Raw genomic sequence first — 25,474 nt, 5'->3', positions numbered from 1 at the left:
GAATCCGCAGGGAAGCAGAAATATTGCAAACTCTGACTGGCCCATCGCAACACCCCGGAAATGGGCTTCTCCTTCCACTTTATAGATCAGATTTCCTTCAAGAATTTGGGGAAGAAAGAAAAACTCCACACCGCGATTTCCACTTCTGCCTGACTGTTTGGTATTCTGAACTTGAAGTTATATTTCTTCACAACCTCTGCTCTGCAAAGAATTTGTAGCATTCGACCCTCCGCACTCCCACCCACCTTTTCTTAAAAAGTCCTTCATCACATCCAAGTGCTTTTGAAGAAAATAAAGTCATTTATTGTCAAAGCATCCAACATACCCAGATAAACTATAAAGTTTAATAAATCTTTGTTGTTGTTGTTGTGGTTGTTGTTCAAGAAAAGAAACACATAACTAGTTATTCAGACTTCATTTCACTGGCACAAAATTACACTTTGTATTAAAAGGAAATCCCGTATTTACAGAATTGATGACATTCTGCATCAAAGTCCATAATCTTTTTAATGTGGAACATGCACTCTTCCCATTGGAAACATAAAACGAATTCAAGTATGGATTTTATTACTATTATTTTTGCAGAGAGAGAGAGAGGGAGAGAGAAAAAGAGAGAGAGACTGTCATCAAATAAAGAAGAAAAGCTTTGCATCCTCTTTCAGTATTTTTTTTTTAAATTTTGCTTTATATCTAAAATAAAATTTTTACCCTTACATATAGTTATTATTACAGCTAAACCATAAGTGCTTAATAATTTAAGTAGAAACGTATGACAAATGCATCAATATGTTGCAATATATGACATTTTAAAAATGTACTATTAAAAGTTATTTACTTTTTTTGGAAAGTGAAAATGCGTGCATTTGAAACAAAAGGAGAGGGGAAAAACAAAGAAACCCACCCACCACCTTTTATTTTATTTTTTTAATAAAAAAAATTATGCAAGGTAAACATATTATGCACAGGCATAAGATTTTCAACAGTGATTTGGGGTGTTTTGCTTCATTTGTGTTTGGCCTCGGTGCCCAAGAGTAGCAGAAAGGCTCTCTATATGCAGAGACAGAGTGACCGTAATAACCCTAAATGCACAAGCAAACCAAGGTGTGTACTCTGAGGCAAGCCCAGTTCATCCCAATGGGACTTTCTTCTGAGTAAGCATGCACAAGATTTCAGGCTTAAATTTGCAAGGGACTCCAATAAAATAGCAGTAATGCAGAGACCATGAAAATGTGCAGAGCAACAGGAGGCCAAAAAAAATATAAGCCAAAAGAAGAAGAAGCTGTGACTGTTCAACTTCTGGTGCTGCTGTGGTGCAATGCTCCAGCTGTTGGAATGGCCATGGGATTACTAATGAGAAAGTGCTTTTATTTAATTTATTATATCCTGCCCTTCCTCCAAGGAGATCAAGGCGACGTCCTGTTCCTCCCCATTTTATTTTATTTCAGATTTAGCAAGAGTGCTCTCCCTTTCTTTTTGAAGTGGAAAAAAAACTTCCAAGGTTCTGCAGCTATTCTATCCTTTAAAAAAGGATAAATAAATGAAGGGTTCTTAGGTGACTCTTTGCTTCAGATTTTCTTGGCTGGGTCTGCAACCTGTTCTCATTTCTACCTGTATTGTATGAAATATCCCATTGTTTCCATCATCCGCTCCTAAACTATTTGTTTAGGAGGACCAGTTGGCACTTTGTTCACCTTCACTGCTATCAGAACAGAAGCAGGCATTTGGGACTCACCCCACATAACACCAGTCAATATGGTGATAAAATTCATGCCCAGTTTTGTACTGGAGAAGGAGAGGTGCCATGCATGCCTCAGTTTGGCTTAAAGGTAAAGGAACCCCTGACCGTTAAGTCCAGTCGCGGATGACTCTGGGGTTGCGGCGCTCATCTCACTTTACTGGCCAAGGGAGCCGGCGTACAGCTTCCGGGTCATGTGGCCAGCATGACTAAGCCGCGTCTGGTGAACCAGAGCACTGCACAGAAATGCCGTTTACCTTCCTGCTGGAGCGGTACCTATTTATCTACTTGTACTTTGATGTGCTTTCAAACTGCTAGGTTGGCAGGAGCAGGGACCAAGCAACGGGAGCTCACCCCATCGCGGGGATTTGAACCGCCGACCTTCTGATCAGCAAGCCCTAGGCTCTATGGTTTAGACCACAGTGCCACCCACGTCCCGTCCAGCTTGGCTTACATCTTCCATTACATTTCCATTTCCGTCAGCTCCAAGAGAGGGTTGAGATGCTCATAGTGCTGCCGGTTCTTATCTAAGAATGCCTTCAAAGAACACAGCAGCCACACAGCTCACTCTCAACTCAGGGTTGGGAAACCCTTTTCCTCCTTAAAGCCACATCCTGGCACGGCAGGCTTCCAGCTTTTGGCACGCCATATTGCCAGAGTGGGGAGAGGCAAAAGTGTGTGGGACCAGAGGCAATAGTGAGCAGAGCAACAGATACAGCAGCTCACCTTTGTATGCTAAGCTACATCACATCTCTCTCCGTGTAAGTGGACAAGAAGCACCATCACCATTCAATGGCATATCCCAGCCAGGCAAAAGTTCTCAAGGAACATTCACAGCAGGGCAAGTGAGGAGGTGTGGTTTGCAGAGAAGGGCCTGAGGGCCAGAGAGAGGCCTAGGGGGCTGCATTCAGGCCACAGGCCCAAGGTGTTCAGTCCCTGCTCTAAAACCATTCTACTTTACAGTCACATCCTATGCATGTTTAAGAAGGGCTCCCAGAGTTCAGTGGGACTTCCATAGGATTGCACACATGTAGTCCTAAGTCCCCCTAGGTTTGAAGGTCACATTCCAAAATTAATTAGATTATTTTAGGGCTCTGGCATGCTTAAGACCCATCCCACAACAGCTTAACTTGGAGTCAAAGCTATTCCAGTGAAAATGGTTTATTGCCTCTGGTTACAACCCAGTCACTCAAAACAGCAATAGTAGTAGCAGTAATGATGATGACAATAATATCTGAAATCTTGTGACTGCTCCCCAAAATAAAGAAATCAGAAAAAGTGGTATGAAGTAAGGTTAGGCAAGTTGTGAATGTGAATTCATCAGAAGTTGATGAAGCTATGCCAGAATGAAATGCTTTGTGGAATATTCTGGAGGTATCATGTAAAAAATCAAAGACTCTGCAGTTACTTCCATTTTAAGGGCCTTTTAAAGCCTTCCTTGAAGCTCTGGTGGGAATCAAGGAGGCTACTCCAGAACTATTCTGGGATGCCTGATCCGTAGCCTCCATCACCCTGCTCCTCTCCTTGCTGATGCTGCGATGCTACTTTACATTTTAAGTGCCCGTGAGTGTGTCTCTCACCCCAGGGATGCAGGCCTATAGGTGTGTGTGCACATGGATATGCCGCATTGCGCTCCCCCTTTCTTTGGAAACCTGGACACTACAAATGCAGACCAGCTTGAGACCGGTTTCGCCTTCACAGCATACCCAAAAGAATTCTGGGAAGTTGAACGCTTGTCCCAGTTCCGGGAAACTCTCCACCAGAGAGAGAGATTTCCCAGACCCTACAATTCCCAGAATTCCTTGGAGGAGGAGGAAGAGGAGTGGCAGTGGGTTGGGAAGGAGGCCCTGAAAGTTGCGCTGCGCTTGGGGTTTCGGCACGCAGAGCCAGGTCAGCCTCAGTTGTGCGAAGTCATGTGCCTGGAGAGGTGGTGGCGCTCCCGGAAGGACTCGTTGCATATGGGGCACTTGAGCTTCTCCTCGCGCCGCCTCTTGACCAACGGCTCGAGCGCGTACTCCTTTTTGTGGTGGGAGCGCATGTGGTAAACCAAGTCGGAGGTCATGCGGAAGGAGGCGTTGCACTTGGCGCACCAGTTCTGCGCCGGCAGGCACAGCGAAGTGAAGGACGGCGGCAGCAGCGTGAGGGCCGAGGGCAGCTGCAGCTGGAGGGGACCAGCTGCCGCCGCTGCCGCCGCCACGGCCGCCGCCGAGCTCTTGGGCCAAAAGGTGGTGGCGTAGAGGAAGGGGCTTTGCTTGGGAAGCCCGCCCCCTCCTGCGGTGACCCCAACTCCTCCTGCTCCTCCAGCCCCGGCTGCCCCTCCTGCTCCGCCGCCGCCGCCGTTCAGTTCCCCGGGCGCGCCCTGCAGCTTGACCGCCAGCGGGTCCGGCGCGTAAAGGCGTGCGCTTCCTTCCGCGCCCGCGTGACAGCCGGCTTCCACCAGCGCGCTCAGCTTCTGGCCCAGCACCAGCTGCGTAACGTGGGCCGACGAAGAGGCCGACGAAGTGGAGAAAGTGGATCTCGCGGGCTGCGAGAACGCGCTCTTCCTCTCCTCGGGGCTGCCCACGCTGGAAGGCTGCGAGGAGGGCACTGTGGAGAAGGCGCTGGCTCCGGAGCGCGCGCCCAGCAGGTGCCCGGGCGCCTTGTCCGCCGCGCCGCCCGCTTGCGCGCTGCCCGGGGAGCCTCGCTCTTTCTCCTCGTCGCCTGCTTCCAGCCCTCGGGAGGCCTTCTTCACTTCCACGAAGGCGCTCCGCTTGGCTTCTCCAGTCTCCGGGCTGGGTGGGCCGAACAGACGGCTGCTCTCCTCCAGGCCGAAATAGCTCCCCGCCGGCCGGTATTGCTGCTGCGGGGTGCACACGAGCTCCTCCTTCGGCGAAGAAGGCACCGGCCTCTCCAAGCGCCCCCTAGCCGCTGCCGCCGCCGCTCCTCTCTCCTCCGCCAGCTGCTCCCCGGCCGGGTATTTCCTCTTGGCTCTGCTGCCGTGGCTCTGGCTGGCGTCCGGGCTGCCCTCCAGCTGCTCCCGGCTGCTGGGGGAGCTGCTGTTGTGCCGCGAGTTCTCCAGCTCGCGCGCCAAGTTGTGGAAGTCCGTGGAAGGCTTGGTCACGCCCGCGTTGCCGTTGCTGTCCTGAGCGCCGTGGTAGTGGTGGCGATGGTGCTGGGGCGGCGGGTGCTGAGGCGTGGCGCCCCCGGTGGGCTTGCTGTGGAACTTGGTTGCTCCCGGCCCCAAGGCGCCCTCCTGCTCCTTGGTGTTGCTGTCCTTGGTGCTGGAGTCGTCGGCCGGGCTGCTGTCTGCGCCGTGCAGTCGCTTGGGGCAGCGAAAGCGCAGGTGCGCCACATACGGGAACTCGAACTGGAAGCGCTGGCTGCACTCGATGCAGGTATAAGGGGGCGACTCTGGAGCGACGGAGGAAGCAACACAGACGTACAGGAAAAGAGTCCGTTAGTCATCTGCTCCAGCAAGTCCACTCGCCAAATAGTCCCTTGCAGGGAGATAGCGCGCAACGCTCACTTTCACCTAAGGGCGACCCCACCAAGCGACTGATCTAAAACCTCCGTTTAGGATCCACACACCTTTAGGATCCTCCTAGAATTATAACCTCTCAGAGATAGCAGTGCCTTGCAGGAAACTTTTTGCATCCACAGAAAACCTAGCATCTGTGGAAACAGACTCAGAGGGTCTTCTGAGTTATGTTTAAGACTCTACAACATTTGCCATGATAATCTCTTGCGAAGGATTTTATAGACCTTGAAGTCTACAAAATGCCCATGGTCAATTGTTCAACTAAAAAAATAAAAATCATTGGCTATAACACAGCTACTTCCATATGTGAAAATGCAAGCTACCTTGAACTTCAAGGAGCTCAGAGCCTTTTTTACTCTCACAAAGCCCCACCCTGCAAGGTTGTGGCTTGCTCTTGCAGGGACTGGACACTATTTTCTATTGCCAAGCCAATTGCTGCGTCGCACTAAATTAAGGCAATTTAGGAGGCCAACCAGTCTTTAGGAGTTGTTTTTAAGAACAGTGCAAGGGCTAGCATTGGCTGACTAATAGAACCTCTTTTAAGTTCTACAGTGCCAAAACCCCAACAGCCTGGTTTATTACTTATCTCAATCCATCAAGAGATCAGTTGAGTAACACAAGTGTCCATCTGAGTAGGAATGTAGATTGAATGAGTTCCTGAGATGGTGAGCATTCCTATTTGGGGCATTAGTTCCACCCAACAAACAGGAATAGACCTGGACTATTATTACTATTAATTAATAGAGAGATGGCTTCATCCTTTTGACCTACATTTTTTGCAGGAATTTCCGAGGTCTACAGATGTTTTCGTATTTATACAGGACATGCTCAGAATCAAATACTTCAAGCCACAGGGCTTCCAACACAACCCATCTGTGTGAAGGGATCCTGAGTCGGCTTCCTTAGGGAAGGAGGTATGTACTGTCTTGCAGGACACATCAAGGCTTGCCTGCTCCAGCATTGCAAGATTTCCAGCAACATGCAGGCAGCTAGTCCTTCACCAGGATCAACTTTTTCCCCTAACTGGCTGTTGTTAATCCAGCAGTATCAAGGCACAGTGGCACATGAAAGAATATTGAAGCCACTGTCTACTCAGTTCCACTGTGCTAAATGGGACTTCCTCTCAGACAGTGTGTTTGGAATGTCCAACCAACAGGAAGGCCCTGTCCCGAGGAGCTTACAAACTGCATTTCCAAGGAGACGGGGAAGGAGAGGCCAGTGTAACTATAATGAACAGCAGAAGGGAAAGAAACATCAGGTTTCCCTTTCTCTCTTCAGAGTTGTGGATAATATTGCTAAAACCTTTCAGCACCCAAAGTTTGAGGAAGCTTTAGGGGGGGGTTGCCCCCCCTCCCTAGTTCCCTTTATCCTTTTTAATGCTGTGGGAATTTAAGGGTATTAACAGTCTTCCAGCTAATCTGGTGTTTCCAAATGGTGCAAAGTTGGACGCGATAGAGTGCAAGGAACTAACCTTTATTTGCCCCTGCTAAGTTGGCTCGGCCCCATTTTGTGGCTGGTTTTGGGGTTTCTCCCTGTCCTCTGTTCTAGGCAAACCTAGAACCATTAACCCCCGTCCCTCGTTCCCCGTCCCCCGACAGACCCCACAGGAACAAGCCTTGACCTACCATTCATTTTGCTGTGCGTCCTGGCGGTGCTCAGCAGCAGTAACTCGGTCAGCTCCTTCCCGTACCAAACCAATAATTCCTCGTCTTTGGCAATCCGTCGGAGGGAGCGGTAAAACAATTGTCCATTTTTTATGTAGGCTTCGAGGTTTTGCTCCTCTTTGTCTCTGGCAGACTGGACCAGCCGCAGCCACATTAAGCCTTCCGAGGAGCCGTTGGCTGCCGAGGTGTCTACCTGGAAGGGAGGAACGGCGACGCGATTAAAACAGCACACTCTCCGCCCACCAGCCTCCTCAAATCCAGACGCAGAGGTGTCCCTCCCCCCATGAAGAAAGCGCTTGGATCGGCAGCCCCAGCTTTTCCAGAGTGATGGACTTAAAAACCAAAAGGTCCAATCCTGCCGCCTTTCAGCGAACGGGAGTTCTGCTTCGGCCCAAACCTGCGCACGACCCTCTGAGTTTCAGTCTTAGGCTGCAATCCTGAGCACACTGGCGACGTCCCTATACATAAAAAACTCAGGTAAACTACGTGACGTCTAGGCATGGAGGAAAAAAGTAATGTGACAACTTTGGTTCATTATTAGACCTATTTCGTGGGCTCAGGAGGCGGATGTGCCCTGAGATCGGTTGAGGTGGGGTGGTGGTGAATAAATCGAGCTAATAAGATGAAAATGATACTGCATTTAACTGCGTTTCGCAGGCGAAATCAAAGCCCTGATGATTCCTCTCTGCGCTCATAAACGCGCTGCGGTGAAGCAGCCTGAAAGACAGGTATTCAAAAGGATCGCTTACAACCATCTCGACTCATTAACAAGTATATTGATTTAAAACGGGGCGGCTCCCCTCAACGCCTGCTAAATCATCATTGGCATAGCAGTGCAGATGCGGATGCGAATCAGTTCCTCCTAGTCTATACTCTTTTAAAAAAAACCAAAAAGTTGTTGAATGAGCTTAAGTCTGGGCATTAAGGGTAAAGCGATTATGAGGAGAAACGCGCACTGTATTCGCCAAGCACAGCTCGGACATTTGTCCAGTTCACACGCATACGCACACCCTAAACAGATCACTCAGAAATCGTCCCTGAAATGAATGGGAACTCTCTATAATCACGAAGTCAATACCATTTGCACTTCTGGTCCCCATTTATTCCTGCATGAAGCGCACTAAGAAGGAACCCCCCGCCTAAGGTCGCAGCCTAAAATAGGCTTGAATGAAATCCAGGCACTTTGGATTAATTTAGAGGCTGGATGCGACTGGTCTTCACCTAATTTTCCCGATGAATTGTGTGCGCGCATGAAGGAGCAGCTGACAGGGAGACCAAAGTCCCTCGGGATTTAATAATCCTACGGATCCTTTCCTTTGAACTATTCCATGGCAGGTGGCGCACGGAGCAAACGCCAGCAGGATTCGACCCTGTCTTTCCCCTCATTCCCCTCCCTTATTCTCCCCACCCCACCCCCCTCGCAAGAGCTGAAAGGTGTTTTGGGTTGGAAGGAAACGTCCTGTTTAAACAGGTGAAATGTTCACTCCGAATCCTCCATTCCTTACAATATTTCAAATTCACACCCGGGCATTTGCTAAAATGATTTAATATTAATATTATTATTATTATTTTAAAAAAATCGCTTCTGTGTCCCTAAGCGGGGGGAAAGCATACAGTTCTCGATCCGCAGCCCAATGAAGACACAATCCTTGGATTAAGTTGATTGGCAGCCTGGATCCTAAAGATTTTATTCGAAGCAAAGCCTATCGGTTTGGCTTCGCATCAGTTTTAAGCCACCTTGACCCCGGTGTCCTTAAGCACAGTAGCTCCGAAGTAACTCGTTCGTTTCAATTAAACTTCCACATAAGAAATGTAGGATTGGGATGTTCAGAATAAACCCCACCTCCCTTAGATGCAATTTGATTTACTTCCGAATTAATGTGCATTAGGATTATAAAGGGATGCTGATTCGCGATCCTATTAATTCCCCTGACTTGGAGATAATGTTCTGGACTGGAGGACTAGCTGCTGCCTTAAAGCCAAGGTTAGCGGGCTGGTGGATCTCGGTGCTTTTCGCGTCGGCAAGAGAGCAATCCTCCCCTCACCACCCCCTTACCCTGAATATATAGGGCACGGTCCTCTTGTCGGTGGACTTGAGCGCGACGAAAGCGATGCTGTCGTAGAGCGAGGTATGGCTGAGCACGCAAGGGCCGAAGATGGCGTTTTCCGGGATGTCACAAGTGGTGTAAACGCTGGTGAAAATGTCCGTCAGACACTGCTGGACCGCTTTGGCGTCTCCATCCCATATCCCTCTGTGCATCCCGCTGTCCTCCATCACTGGAAACGGGGGGATAGGAAGGAAGGGAGGAAAGAAGGAAGGAAAAAGAGCTCAGTCAACTGGTAGGGGCGCCCTCGGTGGCTCCGAGGGACATTCCCGAAGGATGGTACTATCTGGAAGGAAGTCTGTCCTAAGCTAATATGTCCAAGAGACAAAAGATCTAGACGCGCATACACAATAACACTCTCGTTTGGAAGGAAGGCGCAGTTAGGAACTTCATATTGAATTGCATCGTATGAACAACAACAACACGTAATTCACCCAGATATGTCCTCTGAAGTCCCATGTATTTCATTTAATCGTATGCTTAAACCTGCGATCCTGTGGAAGCTTACTCGGAAGGAAGCCTCGCTGGACAGAATAAGATTTACTTTTTCCTAGTAATGGGTGATGCAACTGGGCTTCTCTCACTCAAATCAGTAGGACTTAAAAGAGCATAACTTTGACCGGATAAACAATGTCAAAGCAGCAGCATTAATAACAATAATCCCAAAGAGAACTTATTTGAAGCCCTATACTAAACTCTGTCACTTGAAAGTAACGTTCCCGTCTTTCAAAAGAAGCGTCGGCTGAAAGGTGAAGTAAAACAGGGTCGGTATATCATTTCACGCGAAGGAAATGGTTAGGTGATGCAAAGTAAAGAAGGAAAGGGGAAAACCAAAACGCGAGGGATCCTAGCGACTGAATGGAGATGTCTTATCGAGACAGAATGAAGCACAGGCAAAGACAGACAGACAGACAGACAGACAGAAGCGCAGGCTCGCTATCTAACGCAGCTCTTTCAGCCCTGTGTTATGTAGATAAAATCCACACCCGGCCTTTTGCCACTGAAAGTCAGCGGCAAAACTCCCCGGACGCTTCTCAGCTCCCTTCCTTTTGATTCAGCACGCATTTCTTGGAACTTCGCAGCAGGAGGGCCTCGTCCCCGCGTCCCCTCCCCCCCCTCCGCCCGCCTCGAAAGCTCGCGTCCCAGAATAGTGCAGAGGTCCGTTTGGGCCTCCTTCGCCCTAGCAGCCCCTGGGAAGGTCCGGGCTCCCTTTCCCCGCCCCGCGCGAGGCTGGTGACGGGCCGGCGTGGCAAATGGATTTGGAGTGCCTTGTCAGTGTCGCTGATTTGATGTCAGCTAACCTTTCGCCGGAGTCTACAAGAGGGAACGTATGTCTGCTCATTACCATAATCCCGCACTTTCCCTCGGAGACTTTAATTAAAAGCAGCGAGCAGAGGTAATTATTTCTTACCTCGGCACGCTTATTTATGGGAGGCGGGCGAATCCCAGCTCCCTTGTCGTACACGGGGACGCGTCCAAGCCCGACGCCAGCGGGGCTTAGGAACTGGTAAGCGGGGACGCATTTGTGGCCAATGCGAATAGCAACGACAACCGCTTCCAATTTAACCTTAAAAATAAAATAAGTTTCTTGTCTTTTTTTTTTAAGAAAAAGATATCGGATAGAAAATGAATAATGTAGGGCTGTCCCCAAATCTGCCCGGGGTTAAAAGGAAACTTGGATAGTAGGAAATAGATCCGTTTTAAAGAAGCTGTTCCAGGGAGCGCTACACCTGAAGCTCTCCTGCGCGAGGCCCGCGGCGGCAAGGACTGAGAGGTGGCGTTCACTTCGGCGGGGCGTGCGCAGGAGACTACCCCCCCTCCCCCGGATCGTGGCCACCAGGCGGAGAATGGGGTCGCCCCATTCACAGGGGGCCTATGTGCATTATTAGGAAGGCGAGCGGGGATGGCCCTGCGCTTAAAAGAAAACTCCCCCCCCCCCACAACTCGGACTGCACGCGAAACCTTTAATTTACTTTTTTATTTTACAGGGATCAAGTCTTTGATTCTTCCCTTCATGACCAGTGTAACCAGGAACTGTTCTCCCGGCTGCTTTGCAAACTGGCTCGGAGTGGCGGAGGAAGAAGGAAACAGCATATTCCCCATAATTTACCGAAAATGGGTGATTGCATAACAATATCATCATGGTGGCTTGCTTGTTGCCCTCTCGTTATTTGTGATCAAACAGGCAAATCAACTGGATTTTTAATTAATAATAATAATAATAATAATATACTCCATCCTTTCTGGGCTCCAATGTAACTGTTACTACCCGCTCCTCCACCCCACATTTACAGTCTTCCGAAGGCGATGGGGGGTGTGGGGGGAAGTTTCTCTCGGCTGGTGCCAAGTTCATCCATTAATTACCCGGCTGAAAGGTCATAGTTTCTGGGTGGCGTCCTCCCACCCCGCCCCAGTTTAAAACCAAAAATCAAGCACTGAGAGAAGAAACAAATCCATCTGCGGAATAGACTTGTGTATTTATTTTCGCCTGCTTTTCATTTAGCTGAGATAATCTGCACCCCCTCACGCCAGTATGTGTGTATGTGTGTGTGAATAATTATATGTATCCTACACACACACACACACACACACACACACACACACACACGCTTCCCTTTTTTCTACAGGATCCCTTTTTAAATAATTGTGCTGGAGGTCGTCGCGTTACAACGCGCAGCAGCGGGGACACGGTCATTAAAATGCAATTCGGTCTAACAATACGAGAGAGCCATCCTGGAGGGGAAAAGAAGCCGGTGGACGCAACTCAAGGAAAGAAAGAAAGAAAGAAAGAAAGAAAGAAAGAAAGAAAGAAAGAAAGAAAGAAACTGTAATCAACCCATTCTGTCTCTCTGAAATCTACGAACTCACAACCTCAAAAAGGACCGTATCTGCAGCCACCAAATTCATCCCCTCTGTTGCTGCCTCTCTCTGCGCTCCGATCTTTCTTTCTTTTTTGGGTGGGTTGCGGGGGGGAAAGGAAGGGATGTTTGCTAAAACAAAACAGAACAAAAAAAGGACACACGCAACCGCGACTTCTAGTCATTGCCCGCCTGCCTTGTCCACCAAAATAATAACCCAAACACATCCTATAACTCTACCCTTTGTATTGATCCGCCTGGCGTGGCATCTTCCTTTCATCCACCACCTTTCCCCCCCTTTTGGTGCCATGAAATAAAACCGAAAGGAGGAAGGGGAAGAGAGAGAAGGGGTGGGTTGTTTTTTTGTCGGGGGACGGACGGTGGGGAAAGAGAGGGAAGAAATAACCCCAAAACATTTTTTCCCCGCGCTGTAATAGGACGCATGCATCTTTACTTACCAGGAATAAGGTCAGGATTATAATCCTAAAGGCAGAAGGGGGAAGGGGATTGAAAAGCAAAAGCGAAAAAACAAAACCAAAAATTGATAATCCCCAGCACAAAGTGGCAAAAAAAGAGGAAAAAATGACGAGTTGAGAGATCCCCTTGTTCTTTTTTTTTTGGGGAGAAGTGGGGTGAGGGGGAAAGGGAGAAGCACCCAGATCTATTGTATCAGTGTATATTTTCCATGGCAGTGGGGAAGAAGATGCTGGGAGCGGTCCGTGTCTCTGGTGGGCTTGGTGGAAGAAAAAAAAAAGAGCTCGGAGGAGGAGGAGGAGGAAGGGAGAGGGAGGCAGGCAGAGAGACTTGTGCAGATGGACCCGATGCAGTGACTGACTGGCACCCAGACACACCGTTTTTGTTTGCTGCACATAATCTGCCCAATGACGCGTGACAGCCCCACCTCCCTTCCCTTTTAACTCTTTCCTGGGCTCCGCCAGCGGCTGCTCCTCTCGCCGCCAGCCTCGCCTGCTTTCTTCTCTCTCTCTCTCTCCCCCCACCCGCTTACTCACGCCGAGCACATTTTGGAGAGGTCTTCCCCCTCTCTCTTCAGCCCTCGCCCTCCGCTCGCCTCCGAGCTTTGGCTCCCTCGCTCCCCACGCCTCAAAAGCAGGTCCTGCGGAGCCCTGCTTGTAGGGTGTGCGTAAAAATAAGCGCGCCAAAGGAAAAGGAGGGGGGGAGAGGGCGCGATCCCAGGCAGAGAGGAACCCCATTGAGGACAATGGGAGAGAAATGAATGAGGTCACTGGAGGTGCGTAAACCGCTCCGTTGGAATTGGGGGGGATCTAAGAGGAGGCTGACTTTGGCCAGGATCACGCGGGAGTCCCTGCCATGTAAATGAATAGGAGTCACCCAAGAGCTGTGTCCTGCCCTGCTCTTGGGAAACTCCGGATTCATTTCTGTGGACTTCTGAGGACTCCTTCCTGGTAGAAATGGCCTATTGCAACCATTCATTTCTCCATAGGTGTTCAGTGAAAATTCTTTTGATTTTTTTAATGCCCTTCTCTCTTAAAACTCCCTGTAAACATTTGCGCAGGAGACTTTCTCGGTGGAATCTGCCTTTCGCGCTGCACAGCCTCATTCTCAAATCCGCTTGATCCGAAGTAAGTTCGAGGAGGCGGCTCACCCTCGAACTTACGGGATTGCAGCGTTATTGCGATTTCCAAGGGAAAGGGAAGCGAAGCAAGGAGCAGAGGCTTTGCTCTTGATTTGCATTAGCTGAGAAAATATAGAAAGCAATGCTGTTTAACACGAGCAAATATATTCTGTTTGAATCGCACACAGAGAGTTTGTACTGTCTGCTATCATCACCCACACAGCTGAGCTGGGACAAATCTCTCTCTATACGATAGAATTACTCCTGGGAAAGAAGGGTTGGTCTACTACGAAAACGGGACTCAAATGGGCGGGAGCTGTCATGAATTGAGGGGCGCACATGTTTCTTCTCTGTGTGGTCCTCGAAGCATGTTCTCATGGGGCCTCTTGACTCATGAAGCCCCTTCACACCAAAAGCTCTATCTCTGATCTGTTTTGGGTCTCTGTTCTGACTGTCAGCAGATATCTGGAGCGGCCTGAGTCTTTTCCCAGTTATCCTTTTTAACTGGAGGTGCCAGCTGTGGAACTGGAGGCCTCCGGCGCTCGCAGCATGTTCTCTACTACTCACCTGACCTGCGCCGTCTATTGCTTTCCCATTGCACGGTCGCTTCTGCAACGCGTCCATTGCTTCTGCAACCCTCGCCATGTTATAAAGCATGCAGACATTGCGTGTCCCCTTGCAGATTCTGGTCCTGGAGTCCTTGAACTCCGGCCCTGAGAAAGCTGGGCCCACTGAAAGTTATGACTGCTGAATTCATAGAATTGTAGAGTTGGAAGGGTCCCCGAGGGTCATCTAGTCCAACCCCCCGCAATCCAAGAACCGTGTCGGTGGGCTCCAACCACCAACCTTCTGGTAAACAGCCAGACGCACTGACCCATCCTATGCACCTGAGCCCCGTATTGTATTCAAAAGGGTTTATTTCCAAGTACTGCAAATGTGCACAGGACTGGAACCTTATGGGTAATTAACTTTCTCTAAACCGGGGCCAATGACTTGAAATTGATTTCCATTCAAATCCACCGGGAAGGTCGGTGCTAGAGCATCCGCCTCCGCGCGCAAAACGTCCCAGGTTCGATCCCCGGCCTCCCCAGGCAGGACTGGGAGTTTCTCCTGTCTGAAACCCCGGAGAGCCACTGCCAGCCCGTGTAGACAGTACTAATCCAGGAGGGTCAATGGACTGACTCGATATAAAACAGCTTCCTGCGTCCCAGCGATGGAACTCGCTTCCAAGCAAATGTGTTTAGGTTAACGTGAGACGTCTGCACCATTGCGTCCACTGGGATTTACTTCTGAGCAGACACGCACTGGCTCTCTCTGCAAGTGTAGCTGAAGCTCGTGGCAACAATGGAACCAGATGGAGCAGCACATTTAATACTACAATTAATACTACATAACCCCCTACCTTAAATTCATTAAATGATTACCGTATAAATAATCACTCCCATTTTGAATACACAGCATTTTAAAGTTGGTTTCATTTTATCTGCTGATGCACTTTGCACTGGTTAAGGTCCCCTGAATACTTTATCCACTCCCCTTTCTAAAATTAGCTCTCTTATCTTTTTAGGGATCCTTGGGATTTCACCGCGAATCGACACTACCTTCGGGGTTTAATTGCATACTTTATATTCACCCCCCCTTTCATTACAATACTTACAGTTTACAATATTTAGCTTTTCTCTGTCGAAGCATGGAGGACCCCCAGGACGTCTAAAGAACCTGGTGGTCCTCTTCAAGGCCTCTGCGGCTCCTTCCGGGCCAAGGGCATCTCCCCGCGTCCTCCAAGGTGTCTTCGCAAAACTTTGCAAAACGTCTCTGTCCGAAATAAAGTTGACCAGCCGCTCAGCACTCGCCTTATTAGGCTACGAGGACGCCGACTCTTTGAAAACACGCATGGAGCTGAACGGAAAGCTATAGATCGAACCTAGGCATGTTTCCTCGGGAGTAAGTCCCACCGCGTGCAGTAGGAATTATTCCCAAAGAAGAATGGAGCTTAACTCCAATCCTAACACACACACCCCGCAGTAAACGCCATTGAACTCAACAGGACATACTTCTGAGTAGACGTAGTTACTACTCAGGAGTAAATCCCTTTGAATCAATGGGGCTTTCTCCTGGGTTAGCATGCATAGGATTGCAACTTACAGAAGTTCTGAGACTCTGAAGTCCTCTTGGGCGAGGCGCTTCCTTTATCAGTTCCACGCCTTGCGGAACTTCCATGTAAGAGGAATGAATCTAAGACGCTGGAGTCCTCTCTGTGAGACAGCGCTGGGCATGTCGACTTGAACAGTCATTATTTATTCTGGGCACCTTGGCAGCCTGCTGGCAGGCGGGAATTAACCGCTTTAGCAAAGCAAGGCAAATCCATGTGGGAGAAGGCTATGAATGGCCACAAGGGCTATGCTCTCTGTCTCCACCTTTGGAGGCAAGAATGCTTCTGAACGCCAGTTGCTGGAAACCACAGGAACCCAGAAGTGCTCTGGTGCTCCGGTCTTGCCTGAGGTTTTGCCACTTTGAGAGCTGGATGGTGGACCATTACTGGCCTGATCCATGGCCGGATTTAGGTTTGATGGGGCCCTAAGCTACTGAAGGTAATGGGGCCCTTTATATGTCCATCTGTCCTTTGTCAACAACAAATTGTCCCTGTTTTTTGTGTGTTGAATATATGCTATATGGTCATTTATGGACCTCATAGGTATCTAGAGCCATTTGCACATAACAAAATATGTATTTTATCAAAGTAATTGTGGAACTGAAATACAATTAAGAAGAAGTATATTAATAGTGAAATGGGGGGGGGGGGCAAAAGAGTGGCGCCCTACGCTATAGCTTGCTTAGTTTATACGTAAATCCGGCACCGGCCTGATCCAACAGGCTCTTCTGATGGTCAGATATGCTGGGAGAAGCTTCACCTGTTGAGCATCTCTCCTGTCTCTCTCTCTCTCCTAGCACCACAGGAAGCTGCCCTATACCGAGGCAGTACAGTGTGCAACGTGGGTCCCTATATGGCCTGTACAACCTACAATAGGACCCACAACTGTATGAGTGTATTATATGCTGCAATCATGTTGGTTGGGCATGTTATACTGAGTCAGACCATTGGTCCAGCTAGTTCAGAATTGTCTAATGGACTAGTAACAGCTCTGCAGGGGTGTAGACAGGAGTCGCGTTCCCACATTTGGAGATTCGGGGGGGGGGGTTGAACCTGAGATCTTCTTCATGGAAAGCAGTTGCTCTGTCACAGAGCTTTCCTTCAGACCTCCCCCTTCAAGGCTAGCGAGACTTTCCCGGTGGAAAGAAAGATGGGGCGGAAAGGGCGGACTCCCAGCAGAGACCTCCATCTCAACAGGGGCAGGCTGGAATCTCTGGCGTTAGACGGGGATGACGAAAGAGGGAGAGGTGATGGGATTGGGAAGAAGAGATTCTGGAATCTAGATTCGAGTTCTGCAGCAGCAGAATGGATGAAAGCCGGAGGAGACTTCCCCAAGCAGCTAGTCTCTATACAGGCGACCGCAAGCTGGCTGGCGGGGCTGCCATTGGCGCGTCCCTTCCCCGACGTTGACGCGGGAGGTGTAGTCTAAAACATCTGGAAGGCATTGGGTTGGCCAAGCGGGCCTGCTGCAGCACAGATGGAGGGTGACCTTTGAGCAGGGGTGATGGGTGAAGGCCAGGACCTAGCCAGGATCCTTGGCAACAAACAGTTCAGCTTTACGCACGCATCCTTAAAAGGGGCGGTGACTTTCTGGGGTGGGGGAGAACAGTCACTAAGTTCTCACTTTCCCTTTTCTTTCATCGGAGGTCTTGGTGTATTCTCTGCAAGACAGCAAAGGGACAAGCCTCGTGGAAGTTCTCTTGCGCAAGCCTCATTGAGGGTGGGGAAGAGAACTAAAGAACTTCCTGGGGGAATGTGCCTAAATGCTACTTGTTCAAAACAAAAAAAATATCAAAGCGATTTACAGCATTAAAACATACATTCCTAACCCCAGTTACTTGGGAGTAAGCCTCGTTGCATTCCGTAGGACTTCAGAGTAGACATGGTTACGGTTGTGCTGTAAAATACTACTGCTGTTTTAATTTAGTCTGCACTCAGGGAATTCTGGAAGGATTTCAAAAACCACTCATCTTTCCCTATAAATGCGATTCCCTCCCTGCATTAGGATTAAGGACCCCATAATATGCTATCAGCATTTATCTCATTAAATGCACAAAACCCATTGTCTTTTAATTTTGTTAAGAGAAAGGTATGTTCATGTCTGTTTACACACACACACACACACGCGCGCGCGCGCGCGCGCGCGCTCCAAATAACTCCTGCCTTTATTTTCCTGGTATGTTTAATGATGCGAGATTTGTTACTCGCACCCAATGAATTCACATGGTGTGTAGTTACCTAGGTACAAATCCCCACTCACCCAGTTCACTGGATAACATTAGTACAGTCACTCTCCCTTAGCCTAAGCTCCCTCAGAGGGCTGTTGTGACTGTGAGAAAAGTCCGGAAAATAAATATTACGCACAGGTAAATCTTGCTGGAGGAGAGCGATGCGGGAGCTTCTCCATAGCAATTACATCCGCCCAGATTTTAGACGCAACTGCTTTGGAGAGCGTTGGCACCCCAAATCCCTAAGCACCACTGTACTGCTGAGACTATTTCTATCCATTGCGTTTAGTCTCAGAAGCGGGCAGAAAAAGACACATTTTTTTCTCTGGCTGCCTCGAGAGGCTAATCGTTTCATTTCTACAGGTGAGTGATTCAGTCAAAGTTTAGCACTGGCAAACCCTACGTGACTTTCAACGGGAGGATTAAGCAGGCGATTAAAAGTAGCAACAGGTCGGTAATAGACACGCTTAGGTGAGTCTTGCCTTTTAAGCAAAGCTGCAGATCAAGCTGACTCCCTCTTATTGAAATCAATGAACGACAAGAAACCAGATTTTTTGGTGGGGACATAGATCTGTATCACCATGTACCAGAGAAAAAGTATCCTATACTGGATGGAGTGTCAGAGGACAAACGTGGAGTTCTGTGTTCAAATCTTACATCAGCCAGGCTGCTGACTGGGTGAGCCAATCAGGAGCTCTGTCTCAGCCAGACCTACCTCAGAGGGTTGTTCTGAGGATGGGGGGGGGGGAGGAGGGAGGTAGGAAAGGAAAACAATGCATATTGCCCTGATCTCCTTGCAAGAAGGGTGGGATAAAAATGGGATAGATGACCACTAGAAACTTGGGACCACCCAATTATATTAAATTGTTCTGAGATTTGGGGCTGATGCAAGGAAGTGTTTATTCACCAGTCACATAACTAACTCACACCATGGAATTCACTGTTAGGAGTTGTGGTGTTGGCTACTGGCTTAAGTGAAGTTTTAAAGTATTAGACAAACTTGGTTATTAGGCATGGTGTGTAACAGAACCTCCATGTGCAAGGGCAGTATATCTCAGGCTCATAGGGACCAACAAAGGTGGAGTGTGGACTTCATATCCCACTTGTGAGCTTCTCAGAGGCACACATTTGGTTGCTGAGGGAAACAGGATGTTAGATGACTTATCCAGTCATCTGGGGATTTGGAGTTTATCACCATCAGATTCTTTCCTTCTGTGCCTTCTGCATCAGGTGAGGCTGTGGAAGTCTGAACTGGTGTCTTGGTTCAGTAATGGGCCAGTTCAGATGAGGGCCAATAAACTGATGATGAAGCCAAACAAGGTGGAGATGATGTGGGTATTTGGTTGTTGATCCCAGAGAGATGGTCTTCAACCTATTCTGGATCGGGTTGCAATTTCCATCAGAGCACAGGCTCACTTCTTGGGGTGCCTGTAGATCCAGCATTGTTGCTAGAGGCCCATGGGGTGCTTTTTACCAGCTATCTCTAGTTCATCAGCTGTGGCTGCTTCTGGACAGAAATAGTCTGGTGTTTCATGCTCTCGTAACCTCCCAGTTAGATTGCTGCAATGTGCTATATGTGGGGCTACCCACAATGCTATCTTCAAAAGCTGATTGGATGGGCATTTGAATCTTACTCCAACATTGGCAATGGGGCAATGTCATTGGCAGCAGGCTAGCTTAAGGGGCACAGGGCAGGCTGCATGGCACACACAGTTCTGTCCTCCAACACCACACAGCATGGCCACTCCTGAGTTTGCCACCTGAAGCAGCTTCTTCCCTCTGCCTAATGTAGGGTTGGCCTTGAATTGGTCCTAAGCTTCTGTCGGAACAGCTGTTTCAGCGTTGACCTTGAAGCACATGGAGATTGGAAAGCACCAGTAAGGTTATGGAGGCAGGACCATGGAGAGCTCCTGTGCAGCCATGCCAGGGGGTTGAGGTGTGCAGTGTGGGGAATAGCAGGAAAGGAGGCTAGGGTGAAAGAAGGCCAAATGAGCACTCAGCAGTACAGACAGCCAGGTGGGTTGAGGGAGGAGACGCTGAGATAAGAACATAAGAAGGGCCTGCTGGATCATAACCAAGTCCTATCTGGTCCAGCATCCTGTTCTCACAGTGGTCACCCAGATGCCTCAAGCAAGATCTGACCACACAAGCCCTCTCCCCTCCTGTGGTCTCCAGTTGTTGTTGTTGTTTAGTCGTGTCCGACTCTTCGTGACCCCATGGACCAGAGCACTCCTGTCTCCCACTGCCTCCCGCAGTTTGGTCAAACTCATGCTGGTAGCTTCGAACTGTTCTGGTATTTCCCCCTCATTCCCTCATAAAAGATAATAATAATAATAATAATAATAATAATAATAATAATAATAATAATAAATTTTATTTATATCCCACCCTCCCCAGCTGAAGCCGGGCTCAGGGCGGCTAACAACAATAAAACAGTACAAAAGTACAGCACGACATAGTCTTCTATAAAAGTATAAAAGAGTTTACTCACATTCTGTTCACAATCGGATCCCAGAAGGCAGACTTAGCTTAGAAAAGTAACATACACCTGGAAACTAGTATCTCATAAGGAGACAGTCCCTTTGTCCTCTCTTGGCTGGAGGCCAAGAGAGCATCTTTGACTAAGCAGATGTTGCTTTTTTAATGAAAGAGCCATAGAGAGAGAGGTGGCTGCCCTGCCCTGTGCTTTTGCCATTACCTGTACAGGTGAGGCCACACCCATCTCTAGTCACATGCAGAGGAAGTCTGTCCCAGCCCAGAAGGAAACAGGAAGTTTACCTGATGGCTGGACAAACATTCCTCCCCATGTGTAAACATGTTCACTCTAGGAATGTTGTACTTGACTGCTCTTGTGTTTCACATCCAACATGCATGCACCTTGTCTTGCGGTTTATTATTCAGGGCAGGATTTACCTGGGCCTCCTCAATATTTTATTCAAGTTGGCACCCCTGTCCCTCTCCTATCCTCCATCCAGACAAGCAAAGAGCATCATCACAGTTCAAGGACATTTTCTTTGGGGTGCAAAGAAAGACCCATGAGGACTGTAGCCTGGGGAGAGCATTGATGATCAGACAGAGAGGCCTTTGGGCCTGCATTTGTCTCCCAGGACCAGAGATTCCTGGCCCCTGCTGTAGGCCCATTCACTTTGGGAGAACCAGGCCCCCCTCCAATATTTTATTGGGGTGGCAAAAGGGACCTCACCTCCTAGGAGTTGGCTCCTATGGAGAGGGGTCAGTGTATGTAGAAATGAGCCCAGCTAAAATTGTACAGTTGTTGTTCAAGCCTCTTCTGCCTTGGACCCCACTCGCACAGGGGGGGCCAAGAATGGAATGTGGCCCTAGGGGCTGAAAAGCATTCTCCACCCCTGGTCTTTAAGGAAAGCTGGTACGCAACTGGGAAAAGAGTTGCCATGATGGAATAACTTTTTTGTTTTGTTTTTTGAATAAGAAAATGGTTTATTGACTGACAGTTATTAGCAGTAAGACATAATGATAATACAAAATAGAGTCTAATAAGCTCTACAACATACAGTGGTACCTCGGGTAACATACGCTTCAGGTTACATACGCACAGACTCTGCTAACCCAGAAATAGTACCTCGGGTTAAGAACTTTGCTTCAGGATGAGAACAGAAATCATGCTCCGGCGGCGCAGCGGCAGCAGGAGGCCCCATTAGCTAAAGTGGTACTTCAGGTTAAGAACAGTTTCAGGTTAAGAACAGACCTCCAGAACCGAGGTACCATTGTAAAGACTTACAATAAGCAAAGACTTAACACTAAATAGCAGTTAAGATAAGCAAAAAAGGCACTAGAGGATATTTAGGGAGATAACTGCAAAAGGGAAGTTCATGGTTCATCTCATTTGCCCCCAGGAGCACCAGATCCTTCCCTCAGTTTTTTTCTTTTTATTAATAAAGATTTTCTTGATTTACAAAAGTGTGTGCAATGTCTCTCTCTCGTATATTCCCCCCTCCCCCATGTAACATTTTATGAGGAGTAACTTATGAAAGGAGGTTGTGGACTCCCCTTTCTTGGAGGTTTTTAAGCAGGGGTTGGATGGCTATCTGTCATGGATGCTTTAGATGAGATTCCTGAATTGCTGGGGGCTGGACTAGATGATTCTAGGGATCAACTCTTCCAGCTCTTTGTTGTTGTTTCGTCATTTAGTCGTGTCCGACTCTTCTGAAATTCCATGATTCTACAATGGAAGCACTCTTAAGGCTTTGTATGTAAAGGCCTTTGGCTACTTCTTCCCTGGATAAATGTTGTTTTTATATAGTTGCATAAAAGTTGTTTATAGTTAGGCAGGCTGGCGTGTGCCTAAAATCAGGTATTTGGTATGCAGCGCAGCGGGAGAAAAGTACCCTGCACATGCTCAGAGACACCGCCGCCTCCCTTGCTGCACATGGAAAGAGGGGTCTCTGAAAGCTGGCAGCACCCAGCCCCTGATTCATTCAAACCCCTCTGCCACCGGGGATGGCCTGAATGCTGGCATTTCCGCCCTAGCAGCTGTTTGGCTAGGCGCCCATCCCTGCCCCCACCCTCGACCAGGGAGAGCCCAGAGCGAGGCGAATTCCTTAATGGGAACTTTGTTCCGGATTGTGGGAGAGGCGACGCTTCCCGGGGAAGCGCCATTAGCAACGCTTCGGAGGAGGGAGGGGCCGGATCCGGCTGGTCCTGGAGTTCAGCAGGAGAGGGGGGAAAGGATGGCGCAGCCTGGAGCTGATCTCCATCCCTTGGGGGGTGCTCTCTGCGCGCCCCTCTTTCTGCGTGGAGAAGAGCTGATTTGCTGGAGAGAGCAGAAAGGAAACGCAGTCCCGGGGGAGGGAGAGCGAGCCGGGGCCACGTGGATGGCCGGGGAGCTGCTGGAACCAGCACTGGCTCATTATGGCCGGAGCTAATTGCCCTGAGCATTTAATCCAACCTCTCGGCACGCGCTGGGAATGGGTGGGATGTGTGTGGCTGGCTGATGACGCGCGCACAGGCGCACCAGGACTGCCAGAACAAATACTTCTGTGCAGAGGGATAGAGGAATATAGGAAGCATACCGAGACAGACCCTTGGCCTATCTAGATCAGGATAGCCCACTATACTGACTGACAGAGGCTTCCTGGGATTGCAGAGAGAGAACTACTAAAGTGGTTCTCTGCACAGCACAAAGCTAGACTATGAAAGTCTCTGCCACCCGCTTGGATGGCTTCCAAGGAGGGTTGGAAAAATCCATGGCAGATGTGGTTATCAATGGCTACTGGCTATGATGGCTATAGAATCACAGAATCGTAGAGTTGGTACACCAAGGGTCATCTAGTCCAACCCCCAGCAACGCAGGAATAATAATAATAAAAGCTCTCTCTCCACTGCCGGAGGCAGTGATGCTGCTTCTGAGTATCAGCTGCTGGAAGTGCAGGAGGGGAAAGTGTTCTGGTACCTGGGTCCTGCTTGCAGACTGGCCAATGTAAAAACAGGTTTCTGGACTAGATGGGTCATTGCCTTATTGACGGGCCCAGACTTACCTGGAGATGCCGGGTGTTTGTGCTGATGTTTAAAGCCCTCAAAGGCCTTGGCTCTGTATATCTGTTTTTGTTTTTTTTACAATAATATTTATTAGTTTTCAATAAACATAACAAACAAACAAAAAAAATATACAACAACACAACAACATAACAACAGTATAGAAAAAAGAAAAAAAGAAAAAAGAAAACAAACAAACAAAAAAGAATATACAACAACATAACAACAGTATAGAAAAAAAGAAAAAAGAATAACAGTCTTGACATACCTAAACAGAAAAAAAGAATCAATCAATTAATTAAGATCCATTTTCATAAACATTTTAGTTGACTTCCTCTAATCTCCTTCATTTTTGAATTATGGTGCTGGAGGAGACTCTTGAGAGTCCCATGGACTGCAAGAAGATCATACGTATCCATTCTTAAGGAAATCAGCCCTGAGTGCTCACTGGAAGGACAGATCCTGAAGCTGAGGCTCCAATACCAGCATGAATTTGATCAAACTGCGGGAGGCAGTGGAGGACAGAAGTACCTGGCGTGCTCTGGTCCATGGGGTCACGAAGAGTTGGACACGACTAAACAACTAAACAACAACAACAACAACAACAACAATCTCCTTCATCTGAATTTCCTCTTAAATTGAATGTATCAGTTTCCAATATCATTATTTCATAAAACAATATTACAGTTATATTCCACTATCTTTACCTTTCTTATTGTGCATTTTCTTAATTATACATATAAATCTAATTTTGTCCTAGGCCTAGTTGGTTCTTTCAAGTGGTTACATATCTTTAATGTTAGAATATTTATTCAAATAGTCTTTAAATTTCTTCCAATCTTCTTGGTAGTCCTCTTCTTTCTGGTCGCGGATTCTCCCGGTGAGGTCCGCCAGCTCCATGTAATCCATCATCTTCATCTGCCATTCTTCTACCGTTGGTAATTCTTGTGTTTTCCATTTTGGCTCTGTATATCTGAAGGAGCGTCTCCACCCCCATCATTCAGCCCAGATGCTAAGGTCCAGCTCTGAGGGCCTTCTGGTGGTTCCTACACTGCGAGAAGTGAAGATACAGGAAAGCAGGCAGAGGGCCTTGTGTCAGGAAGTTTTCAATGCTTGATGTGTTTTTCTATTGTGTTGGAAGCTCATCAGATTAACTGGGGCAACCCAGCCAGATAGGCAGGGTAATAATAATAATAATAATAATAATAATAATAATAATAATAATAATAAATTTTTTATTTATACCCCGCCCTCCCCAGCCAAGACTGGGCTCAGGATGGCTAACACCAAATATAAAAACAATTGATTGAAATACAGCTTAAAAAACAAGATTAAAATACAACATTAAAACATTAAAATGCAGCCTCATTTCAGTGGAAACTCAATCAAAAAGATTTTTGGGGATAAAAACGTCAAGACAGTATTGAGCTAAATGGACCAATGAGCTTGTGGAATGTGAAACACATAGCAGTCAAGTACAACATTCCTAGAGTGGACATAAAGAGGGATGTTTGCACCAGCCAGTAGATAAACTTCCTGTTTCCTCCTGGGCTGGGACAAACTTCCTCTACAAGTGACCAGCGGTGGGTGTGACCTTACCTGCCCAGGTAACAAAAGCAGCAAGGCAAGGCAGCACACCTCCCCTTCTCCATCTTGATTTCGTCGAAGAAGCAACAGCTCTTCAGCTAAGAGATGCCCTGTTGGCTATCAGCCAACAAGCGACAGAGGAACTATCTCCCTTATGAGATAGATTCCACATGTATATACTTTTGTAACCTAAGTCTGCCTTCAGGGATTCAATTGTGAACTGATGATACTGTGAGTAAACTTCTTTTTACTGACTTTAAATAAGATTGTCGTGTCTATTCTTTTTAAAGAGGGACAAAAGGGAAATACCAGGAATCTTATATTGAAAGGCTAAAACTAGCTTGCAACAAGCAAACCGCTGTGCATTTAAGAGGGGGATGTTAAAACTCTGCTAAGTTATAGAACTTGCTAGCACAAGTTAGGAAGGATATTATTAAACAATATATCCTCTCCTGCCTCCCTGAACATTCCCACAGAGCTGAATCAGGATATGGTAGCTTCATAAGTTCTATAGGACATGTCT

General features: G+C 48.0%; 1 protein-coding gene across 1 annotated transcript; it reads right to left on the bottom strand.

Annotated features, from left to right (window-relative positions):
- Positions 1–277: 277 nt before the first annotated feature.
- On the bottom strand, positions 278–12,730 carry PRDM8 (PR/SET domain 8). The gene is made up of 4 exons (XM_028744411.2): positions 12,338–12,730; positions 8,973–9,193; positions 6,878–7,109; positions 278–5,125 (listed from the first exon to the last, which is right to left on the bottom strand). Exons 2-4 carry the CDS (start codon positions 9,189–9,191, stop codon positions 3,633–3,635), a joined length of 1,944 nt encoding a protein of 647 aa, XP_028600244.2. The 5' UTR covers positions 9,192–9,193; positions 12,338–12,730; the 3' UTR covers positions 278–3,632.
- Between the last annotated feature and the right edge of the window lie 12,744 nt (positions 12,731–25,474).

The sequence above is a fragment of the Podarcis muralis genome, chromosome 9, assembly GCF_964188315.1.
Source record: "Podarcis muralis chromosome 9, rPodMur119.hap1.1, whole genome shotgun sequence".
Lineage (NCBI taxonomy): Eukaryota > Metazoa > Chordata > Lepidosauria > Squamata > Lacertidae > Podarcis > Podarcis muralis.
Note: the sequence above shows the minus strand (reverse complement) of the source record. Positions and strands in the feature narration are given on the sequence as shown.